This window comes from Aedes albopictus, chromosome 2 (assembly GCF_035046485.1).
Source record: "Aedes albopictus strain Foshan chromosome 2, AalbF5, whole genome shotgun sequence".
Taxonomy (NCBI): domain Eukaryota; kingdom Metazoa; phylum Arthropoda; class Insecta; order Diptera; family Culicidae; genus Aedes; species Aedes albopictus.
The window spans coordinates 278,444,524-278,459,845 of NC_085137.1; the positions used below are offsets into that span (position 1 = coordinate 278,444,524).

General features: G+C 39.0%; 1 protein-coding gene across 1 annotated transcript in view; it reads left to right on the forward strand.

The window, feature by feature from the left end:
• Window positions 1–303: 303 nt before the first annotated feature.
• LOC109398173 (GEL complex subunit OPTI) overlaps window positions 304–15,322 on the forward strand; it is a 59,667-nt gene continuing 44,648 nt past the window's right edge. The window contains exon 1 of the mRNA XM_062851864.1: window positions 304–506. Within this exon, the coding sequence (XP_062707848.1) occupies window positions 405–506 (102 nt within the window). The 5' untranslated portion in view covers window positions 304–404. The remainder of the gene's footprint in view (window positions 507–15,322) is intronic.

The following is a 15,322-nucleotide window of genomic DNA, read 5'->3' on the forward strand; positions in this document are numbered from 1 at the left end:
TGATTCAACTGCACGGACAATACCCAAAATTGGCTTATTGGGCTCAAGGACCCCCGTTGGGTAGATGCATCTCTGTTTGTTTTTGATAACATCGGTGAGGGAAAGAGGGAAAACAACCTAATTTTGGGTAACTAGTTTATTCGATATACTCAGCTTTGACATTTTGACATTTTGGTTTGTCTAGTATATATTTACTAGATTTCTAGTAGAAATTTCTGAGCGGGAAGCGTTCGTGGATGGGTATTTATTAAGCGTGTAAATCGCTGAAATTCTTCAAAACTGTGTTTTAACGTGTACTGATCAGCCAGCTGTCAGCAACCACGTTGATTCGTGCGATTCGTGGAGAAACTGTCTGCTCCTTGATTTTAGTCAATCAGAAAAAAAATATTTGTTTCAAGTTGATAATGGTATCAAAAATTAATCAAGCTGTCCGGAAAACCAAATCTAAATCTTATGATGCTATGTGGAAACGTGCTGTCACACCTAATTCAGAATGGGCTGATAAAGTAAGTAATTGAATAAAATTTTATTTATTATCACGCTGGGTATGAACTTATCCACGATGACGTCACACGCCAACTGACAGCATTCTGTGAAACGGTAACTGCGGGCCGTGTTTACTAATAAAATCACTGCTCACATCTTGCATCCGGCAGAAAGTGACAGTATGTGTATAAGGCATTTTATGAGACGTTTCAAATCAGCTGTTTTTTGAATGTTTACCATTTTTGAAGTATGTACAACCGATGGGCCCATTTATTTACATTTTCGCTAGCATAGCATGTGATACAGGCCCATCCAACAAACGGGGTTCATTTATCCGCAAAAAATGCGTCAATCCGCCCACTATCATCAATATCCATAGACCGTGGGGATCTTTTTTCATCTGCTAGTGTGATCATGCAGCTCGGGGGATTGATACATGCCAAATTAGAAACCGAAAATTCTCTGCCAGCAAAAATCTGATTGGCGCTCACCACATGTTATGCTACTTTTCGTGAAAACAAAAACATCAAATGTAAACAATATCAATCACGCTAGTTCTGAAATACCCATTAATGGGTAAAAAAGTACCCATTTCCAAGTTAAGTGGCTTAACCCATTTAATGGGTAAAGTTGATTTACCCATTAATGGGTATTCGACTCGAACTTCAAAAAATGGGTATTTTTCACCCTTGATCTTCAAATCGAATATGGGTAAAAATACCCCATTATTTCGAAGAATATTTTGCAGATTGAGGTTATGGTATCCGAAAGAATGTGAAATTTGAAAGTTATTATAAAATAAAAGACTTCATGAAAATTTCAACATGTTGTTGTATAAATTTATTCCACGGATTATTCTGCTTTGAATTTTAAAAGTTTTGAAAATCTAGGAGCTCAAACGCCGGCTGACTTCTCCGAGGGATACTCAGCTAATCATGACCATCATCATGAATGTATTTATCTGCAATGATTATACGGATTTGAGTACAAATGAAGCGAAAATATATTTATAGACTACCGTAGGTTACTTACATCTCCTGTTGATATTTCCGTAGTAGTTGTTTCTATTTTAAATTATTGATATTTCACCAGCTTGCATGCACCACCGATATAAAACAAAACGCGAAGTCCAAAAATGACGGTTGTCATTTTTCTAAGTTTTCATGCGTACTATTTACCCATTATTGTCTTCAGAAGGGAAACTTCATGATGTGGTTAAATTACCCATTATTTGTTTTTGGAAAAATACCCATTTTATGACAGCTCAGTACTGCATCCAAAAATGGGTACTAGAAACCCATTTAATGGGTATTCTCAAACTAGCGTGATGAGCAGCCCACCGAACGTCTCGTAAAATAGCTTATAGTCCATTTTATGAATGAATTTTGACAGAAGGTAGCGTCCAATAACCCGTGAAAACCAATATCATCTTCAACATTGTTGTCACTTCGTAAAATGGCTCATTGGGTATGGGAAAATTGCGTGACAAAGGGGAGAGGGGGGGGTCTAGAAATCCCGAAAAACAATGGACGTAATATTTGAATCTTCCCTATGTGCGAAAACGTAAATAAAACTGCGCGATTGCATCAAATCAAATTGATGTCTTCGGCGCACTATTTTTTAGATGTATGCTGAATAAGTGCTCTGAAGACACCAGTCGATTGGATGCAATCGCGCACTTTTATTTGCATTTTCGCACTTGTGAAAACTACCCAAGTAACCATAAGGCTGTAAAAATGACATTAAGTCGGTTCTATAGTCGAATATAGAACCTGGCTAACAGAGCTAATTGACTCTGTATACTCTTATAGAGCTCCTCAAAAGCCACTTTTGGCGAATTATTCGGCTGATATAAGGCCAACTGGAGCGATAGTTGTCAAAAGTGAGTCAAAGAAAAAAAGAAAAAAAAATGTCTCCTGTTCTTTTCTAACTTCTTTCGCTACTGAAGTTGCTTTTATGCTACTTGATCAAGATTCTTCCTGCTGTCCTCCGGGTTCCTGACAGAAAGTCCAAGTCCGTTGCGTTTCCCATCTGCTACACCGATGCACCATGGAAACAGTGTGAGCAAACTAGTATTTAAAGATTTAAACTATGAAAAACAAAATAGTTTAGGCATCTCGACGGATCAAAATGGTATGGGAGTTTGATGATTTAGTGGTAAACAGTGGGGACGAATGCGGAAATTGATGCAGGAGAAGCAATATTTACCTATAAATAGTCGAGAAATGATGCCTATATGGAGCTTATTGGCTCTGAAAAGCTGTTCAATAGCCGTTATAATGCTCAGAACAGTGCTTAGTGGTTACCTGGGTAAGACGATCAAAATCGGACCTTCCGTTCGCAAGTTATGCGCGGTCCCACGTATGCCGCTGCATTTTTATATACAGGAGATTGACAAAATGATCGGGACAGGCAAAATTTTCACTTTTCAAAAAATGTCCAATTAGCTGTAACTTTTCGAAAAGTGCATCAAATAATCTCAAATTTTCGCTGTAAGTTGATTAACTAGTGCATCAGTGGACAAAATTTGGAAAAGATCGGGCTATTCTGTATAAAGAATCCGCCAGGCCCCCCCAGAAATTTTTCATGACTATATATATGGAAATTAAAAAAAAAACTGAAAACCACTGTCGTGGTGACAAACATACATAGTTCTATAATAGACATTGTTTTGGCATAATATCGTCGGTTTCCTGCAATAGGGGCACAACTCAAAAAATGTGAATTTTCAGAATGAGCGTTTGAAAATTGGCGATCTTCAAGCACCTTCTACAAGTTCACTTATTTATCTCATTATTGTACAAAAGTGAACGAATTTTGATTGTTGTATCATGGAGGGGGACTGAAGGACTATCGGTTTCATGAATTTCGGATTACTATTTTTCAACTACTATTGAAAAAGTTGACTGATTTTGAGTTGTGCCTTTATTGCGGAAAATTGGTGAAAATGCAAAAATCTCGCGTTTCTCAACGAATTTCGGAACGGGTCTTTGTGAGATGAAAGTTTGCATAGTTTTTCATCATTTACCATCAAAATCTCAAAAATGACAAATTTTGAGTTGTGCCCCTATTGCAGGAAACCGACGATATGTGTTTAAATTGACAATAGAAACACACTAGAACGCTAATGGCGCTGTACTCAGTTTTCCTATTTAATTATTTTAACCGTAGTGTGGCCAGCAAAAAAAAACACCCGTAGAAGGCCGGCAGGGTACCCGGGTACCCACGAAATGGAAATGATCATATCTCAGCGATTTTTCCACCGATTTTAAAAGTTTTTGCCTCATTCAACTCAGAAACTCATTATCTATCGAGATCGTATTTGGTTGGACCGGTCCGATCACCTTGGGTACCGGAAAATCCGGATTTACGGATCCATGTTTTTATGCAATACAATATACGGGATTTTCGGTAGGTTAGTAGCAATTTCGGTACCAAGCATCGTAAAATTGCTTTGGCATATTGTATCTGACTGGCCTGGAATCATAAAACGTGTTGACTTTGAAACTGTGATTTCGGAACACGCTTCTCGTGGGGCCATGGTTGACCATAAACACTTTAAGATATCCTAGCCTTAACAATGTGGGTTTCAATATGGTAGAGGGACATGCTCCCAAAAATATGGATTTTCCGAAAACCACGGTGATTAGATCGGTCTAACCAAATATTTCCCCGATAGATGATGAGTTTCTGAGTTGAATGAGCTAAAAATTTCCAAAATCTATGAAAAATTGACGGAGATATGATCATTTCAATTTCGTGGGTACCCGGGTACCCTGCCGGCCTTCCACGTAATAAAAAAATGCAGGAGCCCCTCCCCCTGCCCCTCCTCACTTTAAAATTCGGTCAACCCCATTAATAGATGTATATTCACGAGTTCTAAGATCTAACAGAGTTCCAACATCCTAGTCTCAACAACCATTAAAATATCGAGATTTGAAATTGAAAAAGGTACCCGGGTACCCTGCCGGCCACATAAGTGTTAATAACTTTAGTTGTAATAATTGATTATGTTCAAGTACCCATCTTGTAGAGGACTTTTTGTTTTGGTAATCGAAATTTATTTGACACTTATAGTACCGCTACTGACGCTGTAAGGGCGAGGCAAACTAGATGTTAATCACACGAACAGTCGCGACATTGCACAGTGGGAAAAAACCGACCCAAAAAGGCACCTAATTATTGCGGCTGATTGCGATCTTTGAAGCCCATCTTTTCCGAATGGAAAAATGCCTAGGAATCGATTGGTGATAGTTTCATTCACCGGAATTGGGTGTAAGTGTCCATTTTGCCCCATTTTCCCCTAAAAACACTGTTTTTCTGAATTAAATAATGGTTTCAACTGATTGCGGCTAACCAACCAATTTTTTATTGATGTAGAATTGACAGGTGCATTTTTTGGAGCATACCTCGATCTGTGTCTTTGACTGGAAGTGCTCGTTTTGCCTCATTTTCCCCTAAAAATACTGTTTTTCTGGATAAAAAATAGTTTCAACTGATTGCGGCTAACCAACCATTTTTTTCTTGATGTAGAATTTACAGGTGCATTCTATGGGACACACCTTGATTTGTGTCATTGAATGAAAGTGCCCGTTTTGCCTCATTTTCCCCTAAAATACAGTTATTCTGAATTGAAAAATAGTTTCAACTGGTTGCGGCCAACCAACCAATTTTTACCTGATGTAGAATTAACCAGCACATACTTTGGGGTGCACCTCGATATATGTCATTGACTGGAAGTGCCCATTTTGCCTCATTTTCCCCTAAAAATACAGTGTTTTTCTGAATTAAAAAATAGTATCAACTGATTGCGGCTTACCTACCATTTTTTCTTGATGTAGAATTGACAGGTGCATTTCTTGAGGCACACCTCTTCCCGTGTCCTTGACTGGAAGTGCTCATTTTGCACAATTTTCCCCTATAAAAACTGTTTTTCTGGATTAAAAAATAGTTTTAACTGATTGCGGCTAACCAACCAATTTTTACCTGATGTAGAATCAACCGGCGCATGCTTTGGGGCACACCTTGATCTGTGTCGTTGACTGGAAGCACCCATTTTGCCCCATTCTCCCCTAAAAATACTATTTTTCTTAATTATACAATTGTATCAACTGATTGCGGCTAATCAATCAATTTTTACTTGATGTAGAATTAACCGGCACATACTTTAAGGTGCACCTCGTTCTGTGTCTTTGTGTGGTAGTGCCCATTTTGCTCTATTTTCCCCTAAACTACGGATTTTCTGGATAACACCTCGCGGATGGGATACACCTCGCGCTATGCGTTAGTCTGAAATTGCCCGTTTAACCAATTTTCCCCTAATTAGTTCCAACTAATTGCGGTTAACCAAGCATTTTTTTCCTAATGTGAAATTAATCGATGCATTATGACTACCCAGGTAACCACTAAGCACTGATATAAGTGCCAACAGGCTCTAAAGAAGGTTTTCAAATGTTTATAGGCCTTGTAAGTCGTAAGCATTGAAATAAGCCGTATATGGGTATATAACGCTATCTTTTAGTGCTTGTTAGCCCTGTGCTTTCAAGCCTAGTTAGACGGCTTGTCTAACATGACATTTGACATGACATCCACACCAATCAAAATAAATTTTAATCAAACCAAAACTCTCGCCAAAACTAAAATTGTGAAAGCAAATCTAACATAGAAGAAATGTTCAGGAATTGAAAAAAGTTATTGACAAGCGGCAGCATGTAGTGCACCATGGATTTGATTTTATCTGAAATCGAGATGGATCCCCTTCAAATTTCCAGATGATTCATCTGATTTAGCAATATCTTTTCCTTTATAGAACCAACGAGCTCTCAGTTTGTTCTAGTAGATTACTCCTGATATTTCGCTCGCTGTCCTACCTTGATACCGAAAACAACCCAAATTTATCATCACTTGTATCGATCGAATCTGGCTTCGGATCCGATCGTCTTTGTACCTGATTTAGGATCCCTCTGCTACTCCTGGATGGAAAAATCAACAATGCATCGCCTCTTTGCTTCAAATACCATTCTGAGCGTATGAAGTTCACGATGCATTTGTGGAGTATATGGTTAACACGTAGAAAATCAACGCAGGAACATTGAGGACATTGGCCGGAATCTGGATCAAGTAGCAAAAAGATGAACGTCGATGAGAAAGTGGAAGTAGAAAATCAAGACAAAAATAGAAGTGTTTTTTTTTTTCTTTTTTTTATTTAGATTCGACATTCCTCTCGCCAGAGACTCGGTACGGGAAGCCGCTTATCAGCCGAATAATTCGCCAAAAGTGGCTTTTGAGCAGCCCTATTAGAGGATATAGTTCCAATTAGCTCTGTTGAGCATGTTCTATATTCAACTATAGAACCGACTTAATGCCATTTTTACGGCTTAATGGTTACTTGGGTAGAAGTGCCCATTTCCCCCTTTACCCCCTAAAACACTGTTTTTCTCGTTTGAGAAACAATTTCAACTTATTTAAGCTAACAAGCTAAGCAATTTAAGCTAACAGCTTAAGCTAACAAAACAAGTTTTTCCTCATGTAGAATTGATCAGAGCATATTGTCAGACAAACTTTGTGTCATTGATTGGAGGTGGTCATGTTGTCCTATTTTCTCCTAAAACACTGTTTTAGTTAGTTGGAACAAACTTTTTAACCCAGAAAACAGTATTTTAGGGGAAAATGGGGTGAAACGGGCAATTTCAGAATAACGCATAGCGCGAGGTGTATTCCATAATATGCATAGGTCGATTCAATTATAGGAAAAAATATTGGTTAGTTGAAATCAATTGAAATTATTTTTAAATCCAGAAAATCCGTAGTTTAGAGGAAAATGGAGCAAAATAGGCACCACCACCCAAAGACACAGAACGAGGTGTGCCAAAAAATATGCGCCAGTTAATTCTACATCAAGCAAAAATCGATTGGTTAGCTGCAATCAGTTGAAACATCTCTTTAATTCATAAAAATAGTATTTTTAGGGGAAAATGGGGCAAAATGGGTACTTCCAGTCAAAGACACAGATCGAGGTGCGTCGGTTAATTCTGAAACAGATTGAAAATGGTTGCTTAGCCGCAATCAGTTAAAACTATTTTTTTAATCCAGAAAAACAGTTTTTATAGGGGAAAATTGTGCAAAATGAGCACTTCAAGTCAAGGACACGGGAAGAGGTGTGCCTCAAGAAATGCACCTGTCAATTCTACATAAAGAAAAAATAATAGGTAAGCCGCAATCAGTTGATACTAATTTTTAATTCAGAAAAAACAGTATTTTTAGGGGAAAATGAGGCAAAATGGGCACTTCCAGTCAATGACATATATCGAGGTGCATCCCAAAGTATGTGCCGGTTAATTCTACATCAGGTAAAAATTGGTTGGTTGGCCGCAACCAGTTGAAACTATTTTTTAATTCAGGATAACTGTATTTTAGGGGAAAATGAGGCAAAATGGGCACTTTCTTTCAATGACACAAATCAAGGTGTGTCCCATAGAATGCACCTGTAAATTCTACATCAAGAAAAAAATGGTTGGTTAGCCGCAATCAGTTGAAACTATTTTTTAATCCAGAAAAACAGTATTTTTAGGGGAAAATGAGGCAAAATGGGCACTTCCAGTCAAAGACACAGATCGAGGTATGCTCCATAAAATTCACCTGTCAATTCTACATCAATAAAAAATTGGTTGGTTAGCCGCAATCAGTTGAAACCATTATTTAATTCAGAAAAACAGTGTTTTTTAGGGGAAAATGGGGCAAAATGGACACTTACACTCAATTCCGGTGAATGAAACTATCACCAATCGATTCCTTGGCATTTTTCCATTCGGAAAAGATGGGCCTCAAAGATCGCAATCAGCCGCAATAATTAGGTGCCTTTTTGGGTCGGTTTTTTCCCACTGTGGCATTGGATTTCTGTGGCTGGTTATTCTAATAAATTGACAGTTATTGGAGACTTTTCTGAACTTGTCACTCTTTACAAGATCATTATTCTAAACGGTTTATGTAATTATTTAGTTTTGTTTTAAATCGCTGGGAAATTAAATCTAAATGATAATTTCCATGAATTCTTTGATGGCTATCTTTAAGAATCGTTAAATTTTCTAATAGCATTACTGCAAAATATGGTTCAGTGCTTCTTTGTGGAATTCAAGTATCATTTGGGAAAACAAATCTGGTTGAATTTGCAATGGATTTCCACCAAAGAGATGCATGTAGCTGAAGCGTAAACGCGAGTGTATTCATTAAAACCATGCTGGAGGTGATTCTAGTCGGTCACTATTAATTTCTTTTATTTCGGGGCATTTGTGCGTCTATCAGTCTAATCCAGGAGTTCTCAAACTATTTCAGCTTGCGACCCACTTTTGATTTTCAAAGAATTTGGCGACCCATCAGCACGAAAATTCATTCATTTTTTGCAAAATTGGACCAGGTGGAATGACACTGTCTTTGCTAACCGGAAAAAACCGCATTTATCCGTTGTTAACCGTTGTTAACAACGTGTAACTGCTGCTCAGTTAGCAGCGGTTAGCGATGGTTAGGAACGGAAAATTGCGGATTTTCATGTTAGAAAAGGATATGTCATTCCCCTTGAATTGGACTGCCTTTTTAGTCAAATACATTTTATCACTTTCATAGGTTGTGATAAACTTACATTACGTAGCACTCAAACTTGAAAAAAAAACTTTTTTTTGTTTATTCAGAGTTTTTTTGGAAAAAAAAACTTATAGCTCTTATAGTTTTTTGGAAAAAGTCTAAGAAAGGTTAATGTGCCCAGTTTGCAGCATCAGTTAACTCTAAGTCTTAAAAATTTGAGATAAGATTCCTAGTTTCTAATACATATATTTAACCAGTCTAGCTCCAGATACAGTGGCAATTTTATGCTTTTGCAGGACTTTAAAATCAACTTTAAAATTTAAAATCGGTTGAAAAGGTTTAGATATTTACAGAAAGTGGGTAAGCATCAAGTAGTTTTTAGAATTATAGTACTACTGGATGATCAGATGAGTTCTCTAGAAATTTTTAATGATATCCTTCATACACACTATTTTTTTCATTTTTATTGAAATCACTTTTCAGTTGTTTCGTTCAAGTTCATATTACATATCGACATTCATTTGAGTTTCTTTGAAGTTTAGCATTACTGAAGTTCGGTAAAGATAAGGTTTGTTGTCGAAGTTTGGTATTTTTTTGCTGATTTTGCTGAGACTGCTACCTGCAAGCAGCAACTTGAACTCTTTTTTTTCCAGAACACAAGTACAATCTAAAATTTTACCATAATCTTAAAACTTCCGATTTCCGAAATTAGAAAATGGCTTGCAATAACATTCGACATAAATAAGTTAATAAAGACTTTGCGACCTACCAAAAATCAGCCCGCGACCCACCAGTGGGTCGCGACCCATAGTTTGAGAAACGCTGGATCCTTGAAAAAGTTTATGAACGGATTACTTTTTGAACCAACCAACCAATTTCGGAAGAAATCATTACATGAATTCTCGGAGCAATACCTTCAGCAAGCCCTGAAGAAATTTCTAAAAGTACACCTGAAGGAATCCCGGAATGAATTCTTGGAGGAATCCAAAGAGCAATTATGCGAGGAATTTCAGGAAAAAAATCTGAAGAATCCGCATCAGAAATCCCTGTAGAAATTACTAGAAAAATTTTTAGACGAATGCTTGGAAAAATTTCTAGACGCATTTCTGGAGGAATTCTTCAAGAAATCGCAGGACGAATTCCTAGATGTATTTCTGGAGGAAATCCTGAAGAATTTTCTGGACATATACCATGCGGAATCCCTGGAGAAGTTCCTGGACTAATGCCTGGAGCATAAGGGGATTTTTTTTATCATCGTACAAATTGGTACGAAGGTTCTGAAGGTTGATGAAATTTTTTTCATAGGTAGGGATCACATATATGTTGGCTTATCTATCCAACCAAGTTTGGGAAGACGTTCGGATCGCTTGCACACTTGAAACACTTCGAATACTTTCAACCGTTTATTCACAACGATAACAATTCTCGCGCACTCTCGCAATAGGATACTTCCTTTGCCTTCTCCAATGTAAGAACTGCCCGTGCACTTTCTTAGGTTCCCTTATATAGCCTTCTGCCCGTACATTGGAGAAGGCAAACTGGCTGAAGTGACAATGGTTCACAAAATAATCAGTTGCCTTATAATAATTCTAACAATCGGCCATCCTGACCGTCATTCGACCCGAATGACGTCTTCACTATCGCTACCCTCATTTATTTCATCATCGCTATCTTGACCTAAAGGGAATGAATCTCTTCATGAACTCGGCACAAGTGGATGTACGATTGGGTCCTTCATGGTTACCTTCTTTCTCTACATCATAACGATCATTTCTCTTCTTCTTAATCACACGGTATGGTCCTAAAAACTTCTTTGCTATTTTAAGATGTGTTCCAAATTGAGTTCGATTAATTGCTACTGAATCTCCAATATCGTAATCATTTGATTCTTTCCTAGTTTGATCAAATTGTTTTTTCATCTTCTTTTGTGCTTGCTGAATATTTTTTCTCGCTTCTTCTTTATTCATTCTTGCTCTACCGCTTCTGCTAGTTTCACATCCTCACGTGACCTCATTTTCGTGCCAAATAACAATTCAAAAGGAGTCCTGCCAATACTTCTCTGTAAAGTGTTGTTCAAAAATCTTTGCAAATCGCCTACATACTTATACCAAGATTCTGGATTATCAATGGCAAGTTTTGCCAACGCTGGAACTATCACACCATGAATTCTTTCTACCTGGCCGTTGCCACGGGGTACTCCCGTTGTTATAAGGCTCTCTGACGTTTGATCACCTTTCTCTGTTTCGCTCCCGAGGAGGATACACGGAGACAAATTTCGTTCGTTTGAAACAAAAATATTCATGTTTATTCGGTAAACTGATAAAATATTTAAAGCTAAAATATTAATTTTTAAAACAAACTCAATTACATATTGATTTCTATAATACCCATTGAAGAGCCCCCCGTTCCGCCGTCGAGAACATAAACAAAACTCTCAAGTTCCAGCTGCATCACCAAACAAGATTTCCTCTTGCAAAAAAGGCAAGTTTCACCAAAAGTTTCCACGAAATCCCATTGATTTCGGGAGCGTATGTTATCTACATGATGTTGGCATTGGAAGTGCCACGCGGGAAGTGGATTTTCCTAGAGAAGGAAATAATTTTGTAAATTTAATTGGAAAACAAATATTTCCGTAGGGCCGACCTGCCACAAAAAAAATTACATTTGTTTCTAACATAACCAGTCAAAAGATACATGTTTGTTTCAAAAATGAATTGAATTTGCTTCAAATGTGACGTTCGATTTGCTCCAAACAGTTTTATTTTTGTTGCCAGAACAAATTGACAATTTATTTGAGTTTGCCTGAAATATTTTTGATTTTACCATGCTTTTTTCTGCGTGTAGGTTTGTTTTCATACGGAAACGTTTCCGTATGAAAATATTAAACAAAAAATTCCTATCTTTTGTGTCTGCTTGAGAGAGAAGGGTGATGAACGCTAGATTGCCTTATTAGTAAATGCTCAATTCCTTCTGTTTCACAATACGACTCAAAAACTGTTGAAGTAAAAGCTGCACCTCTGTCAGATATAATTATTTTTGGACTACCAAAAATACTCTTTTGTAAATCGAGTTTCTTCAAGACCTCATCTGCTGTTGTTGATTTTACTGGGTAAATCCATACAAATTTACTAAAAGCATCTATGACAGTGAATATGTAGCGATATTGTTTGTTCACAGACAAACAGACGTAACACTTCGAACATTTTTCGATTCAAATCATAGTCACGAAAACATATTCGCCCAATGCTAAAAGGCCTATGTTTGGCCGACCACCAACTAGGTGGCGGTAGTGAGCAAACGTCAAACTCGAACAAAAACGATGCGAGCGCCAAGGTTGGGCAGTTGGCCAACTATCAAATTTTGAAAAAGATCGTTAAATCGGTGTACGATCACTTCAGACTTTTGAAGTAAAATAGCTCCGTATCCTATTTTACAAGCATCTGTGTGTAACTCTGTTTGTGCATATGGACTGTGGTGCCGAGTACGGCCCTGACGATGACCGAACTATTGACATTTGACTACTATCGTTCGGGCCGGGCCTGACTGAAGACTGGTGAGCAAACGCGTGGAAAACGGAGTGTTGTGATCGGAGAGAATAATTCAATAAATGTTTTGTTAAGTATTATTTGTTACTTCGTACCTTTATTATATTGTCACGAAACCTCGGTTATCACATTGGCGACGAGGTGCAACTGGACAGGTAAGAATTAATCGAAAAACATCAAAATACGCAAGCGAAAACATTGTTGTTTACATGAGTTTGACTCCTGCGAGCAGGAAAATTAGAGGTTATGCTTACATTGTTGTTCATTAAAGGTACCCTCGGTTTGTTTATTTGGAACGTGTCAGCTGCCAGAGAGCAGTGGAAAAATTGTCGCTGGAAGCGATAGGCTACAAGGTAGCGGCTGCTAAAATTGCAGTGGATTCAATTTCGTCGCTGGAAGCGATAAGCTACTGAGTAGCGGCTGTGACAGCGGATAATCGTCACCGAGTGTGATAGGCTACAAACTCGTAGCGGCTGTACAGCGGACCGGTAAATCCGAAGTGGGACACAATCTATCGATTTGAACAGAAAGCATAAACTGCTTGGTAAGAGTAATGAAGGTAAATATAGCATAACGTAATTAATTTTGTTAAAAATGTTTTAGGATCAGTCGAAAATTGGTCATGGAGAAGTGGGAGATTCAGCCCTTTAAATACAAATCATTGCCTCGTAATGTTGTCCGCAGTGAGTGGATTAAGTACAAGCGGAATTTCGACTATATCGTCGCGGCTTCAGGAGAAAGCGATAAAACGCGCATGAAAAATTTGTTCCTTGCCAGAGCCGGACCAGACGTTCAGGAAGTATTCGCATCCATTCCGGGGGCAGATGTACCTGAGGACAAGGAAAATGGCGTGGATCCGTATGCTGTCGCTATGCAGAAGCTGGATGCTTACTTTTCCCCTAAGCAGCATGAAACATTCGAACGCAACGTCTTCTGGACACTTAAGCCGAGCCCAGAAGAGACACTGGAGAAGTTTATGTTGCGTTGCCAGGATCAAGCCAACAAGTGCAACTTCGGGAGCACCGCCATGGAGAGCAGAGCAATAAGCGTCATCGACAAAGTCATCTTATTTCCCCCGAGCGACTTGAAGGAGCAGCTTCTGCACAAGGATTCGCTTAACATCGACGAGGTCGCGAAGATCGTCGGTTCGTATGAATCTGTGAAGAATCAAGCCCAACAGATGAATCAGTCGTCATCAGGGTTCGCCGAGTCCGATATAAATGCCGCAGGGAGAAGCACCATTAACAAAATCAGAAACATACCGTTCAAAGATTGCATGAGGTGCGGAAAACGGGATCACATCGCCAATGATCCAAACTGTCCTGCTCGCGGTAAAGAGTGCATCAAATGTAAGAGGATTGGCCATTTCGCTGCACGATGTCGCACACCCGCGGGAAAACGAAGATATGCTGAGGAACCAAGGCCAGGCCCTAGCAAAGGATTCAAACGACAACGCATACACGAGATCGAAACTGAGGACGAAAGAAAGGACCGGAGCTTCATATTTAGCATTAACGATGGAGGAGAATTCTTGTGGCTCAAACTGGGAGGAGTAACGCTGCAACTGCTGATTGATTCTGGCTGCAAGAAAAACATCATCAATGAAAAGGCGTGGGAGTATATGAAGAACAATGGAGCTAAGGTCTGGAATCAGGAAAAGCACTGTGACGAGGTTTTCCTGCCGTACGGCAAAGAAGCAAAACCGTTGACCGTTCTGGGGAAATTTGACACTCGTATTTCCGTAGAAGACGACGGGAAAATCATCGACCAGGTAGGATTTAAGTTGTAAAGTTGATCAAAATTGTTTTTAAAAAAGAAAGTTCTTATAGGTGGCAACATTTTACGTTGTAGTTGGAGGGCAGCAATGCTTATTGGGTCGTGCCACTGCAATGAGTCTCGGTGTCCTGGTGATTGGGTTACCGAGTACACATGGTGTAAACATGATCGATCCCGCTCAGAAACGACCTTTTCCCAAAATCAAAGGTGTTCAGGTTGAGATTCCTGTCGATAAGAGTGTAGTTCCTGTATGCCAACATCCTCGCCGTCCGCCCATTGCACTTTTATCTAGAATCGAAGAAAAGTTGACATCTCTGCTTATGAGTGACATAATCGAACCTGTTGAAGGGGGATGCCAGTGGGTTTCACCGTTGGTCACCGTCGTTAAAGATAACGGCGATATTCGGCTGTGCGTCGACATGCGTCGAGCAAACGTTGCCATTTTGCGAGAGCGTCATATGATGCCCACCATCGAAGACTTCCTGCCGCGGTTCACGGGTGCAAAATATTTCAGTCGACTTGATGTCAAGGAGGCTTTCCATCAAGTGGAGTTGAAGGAAGAAAGTCGTCACATAACGACTTTCATATCCCACATGGGTCTCTTCCGCTATAAAAGACTGATGTATGGAATTGTTATCGCTCCCGAAATATTCCAACGAATCATGGAGCAGATTTTGAGCCGATGTAAGCACACCGTCAACTTTATCGATGACGTACTTGTCTTTGGCAGCACAGAAGAAGAGCATGACAGGGAGCTCAAATTAGTGCTGTCGATCTTGAACGAACATGGAATTCTTCTGAACCAGGAGAAATGTTTGTTCAAAGTGACTAGCTTGGACTTTCTTGGGCACACGGTTTCTTCAGATGGTATCAAACCCTCGGACAACAAGGTCGAAGCACTTCAACGATTCCGCACACCGATCACCGCTGAAGAAGTC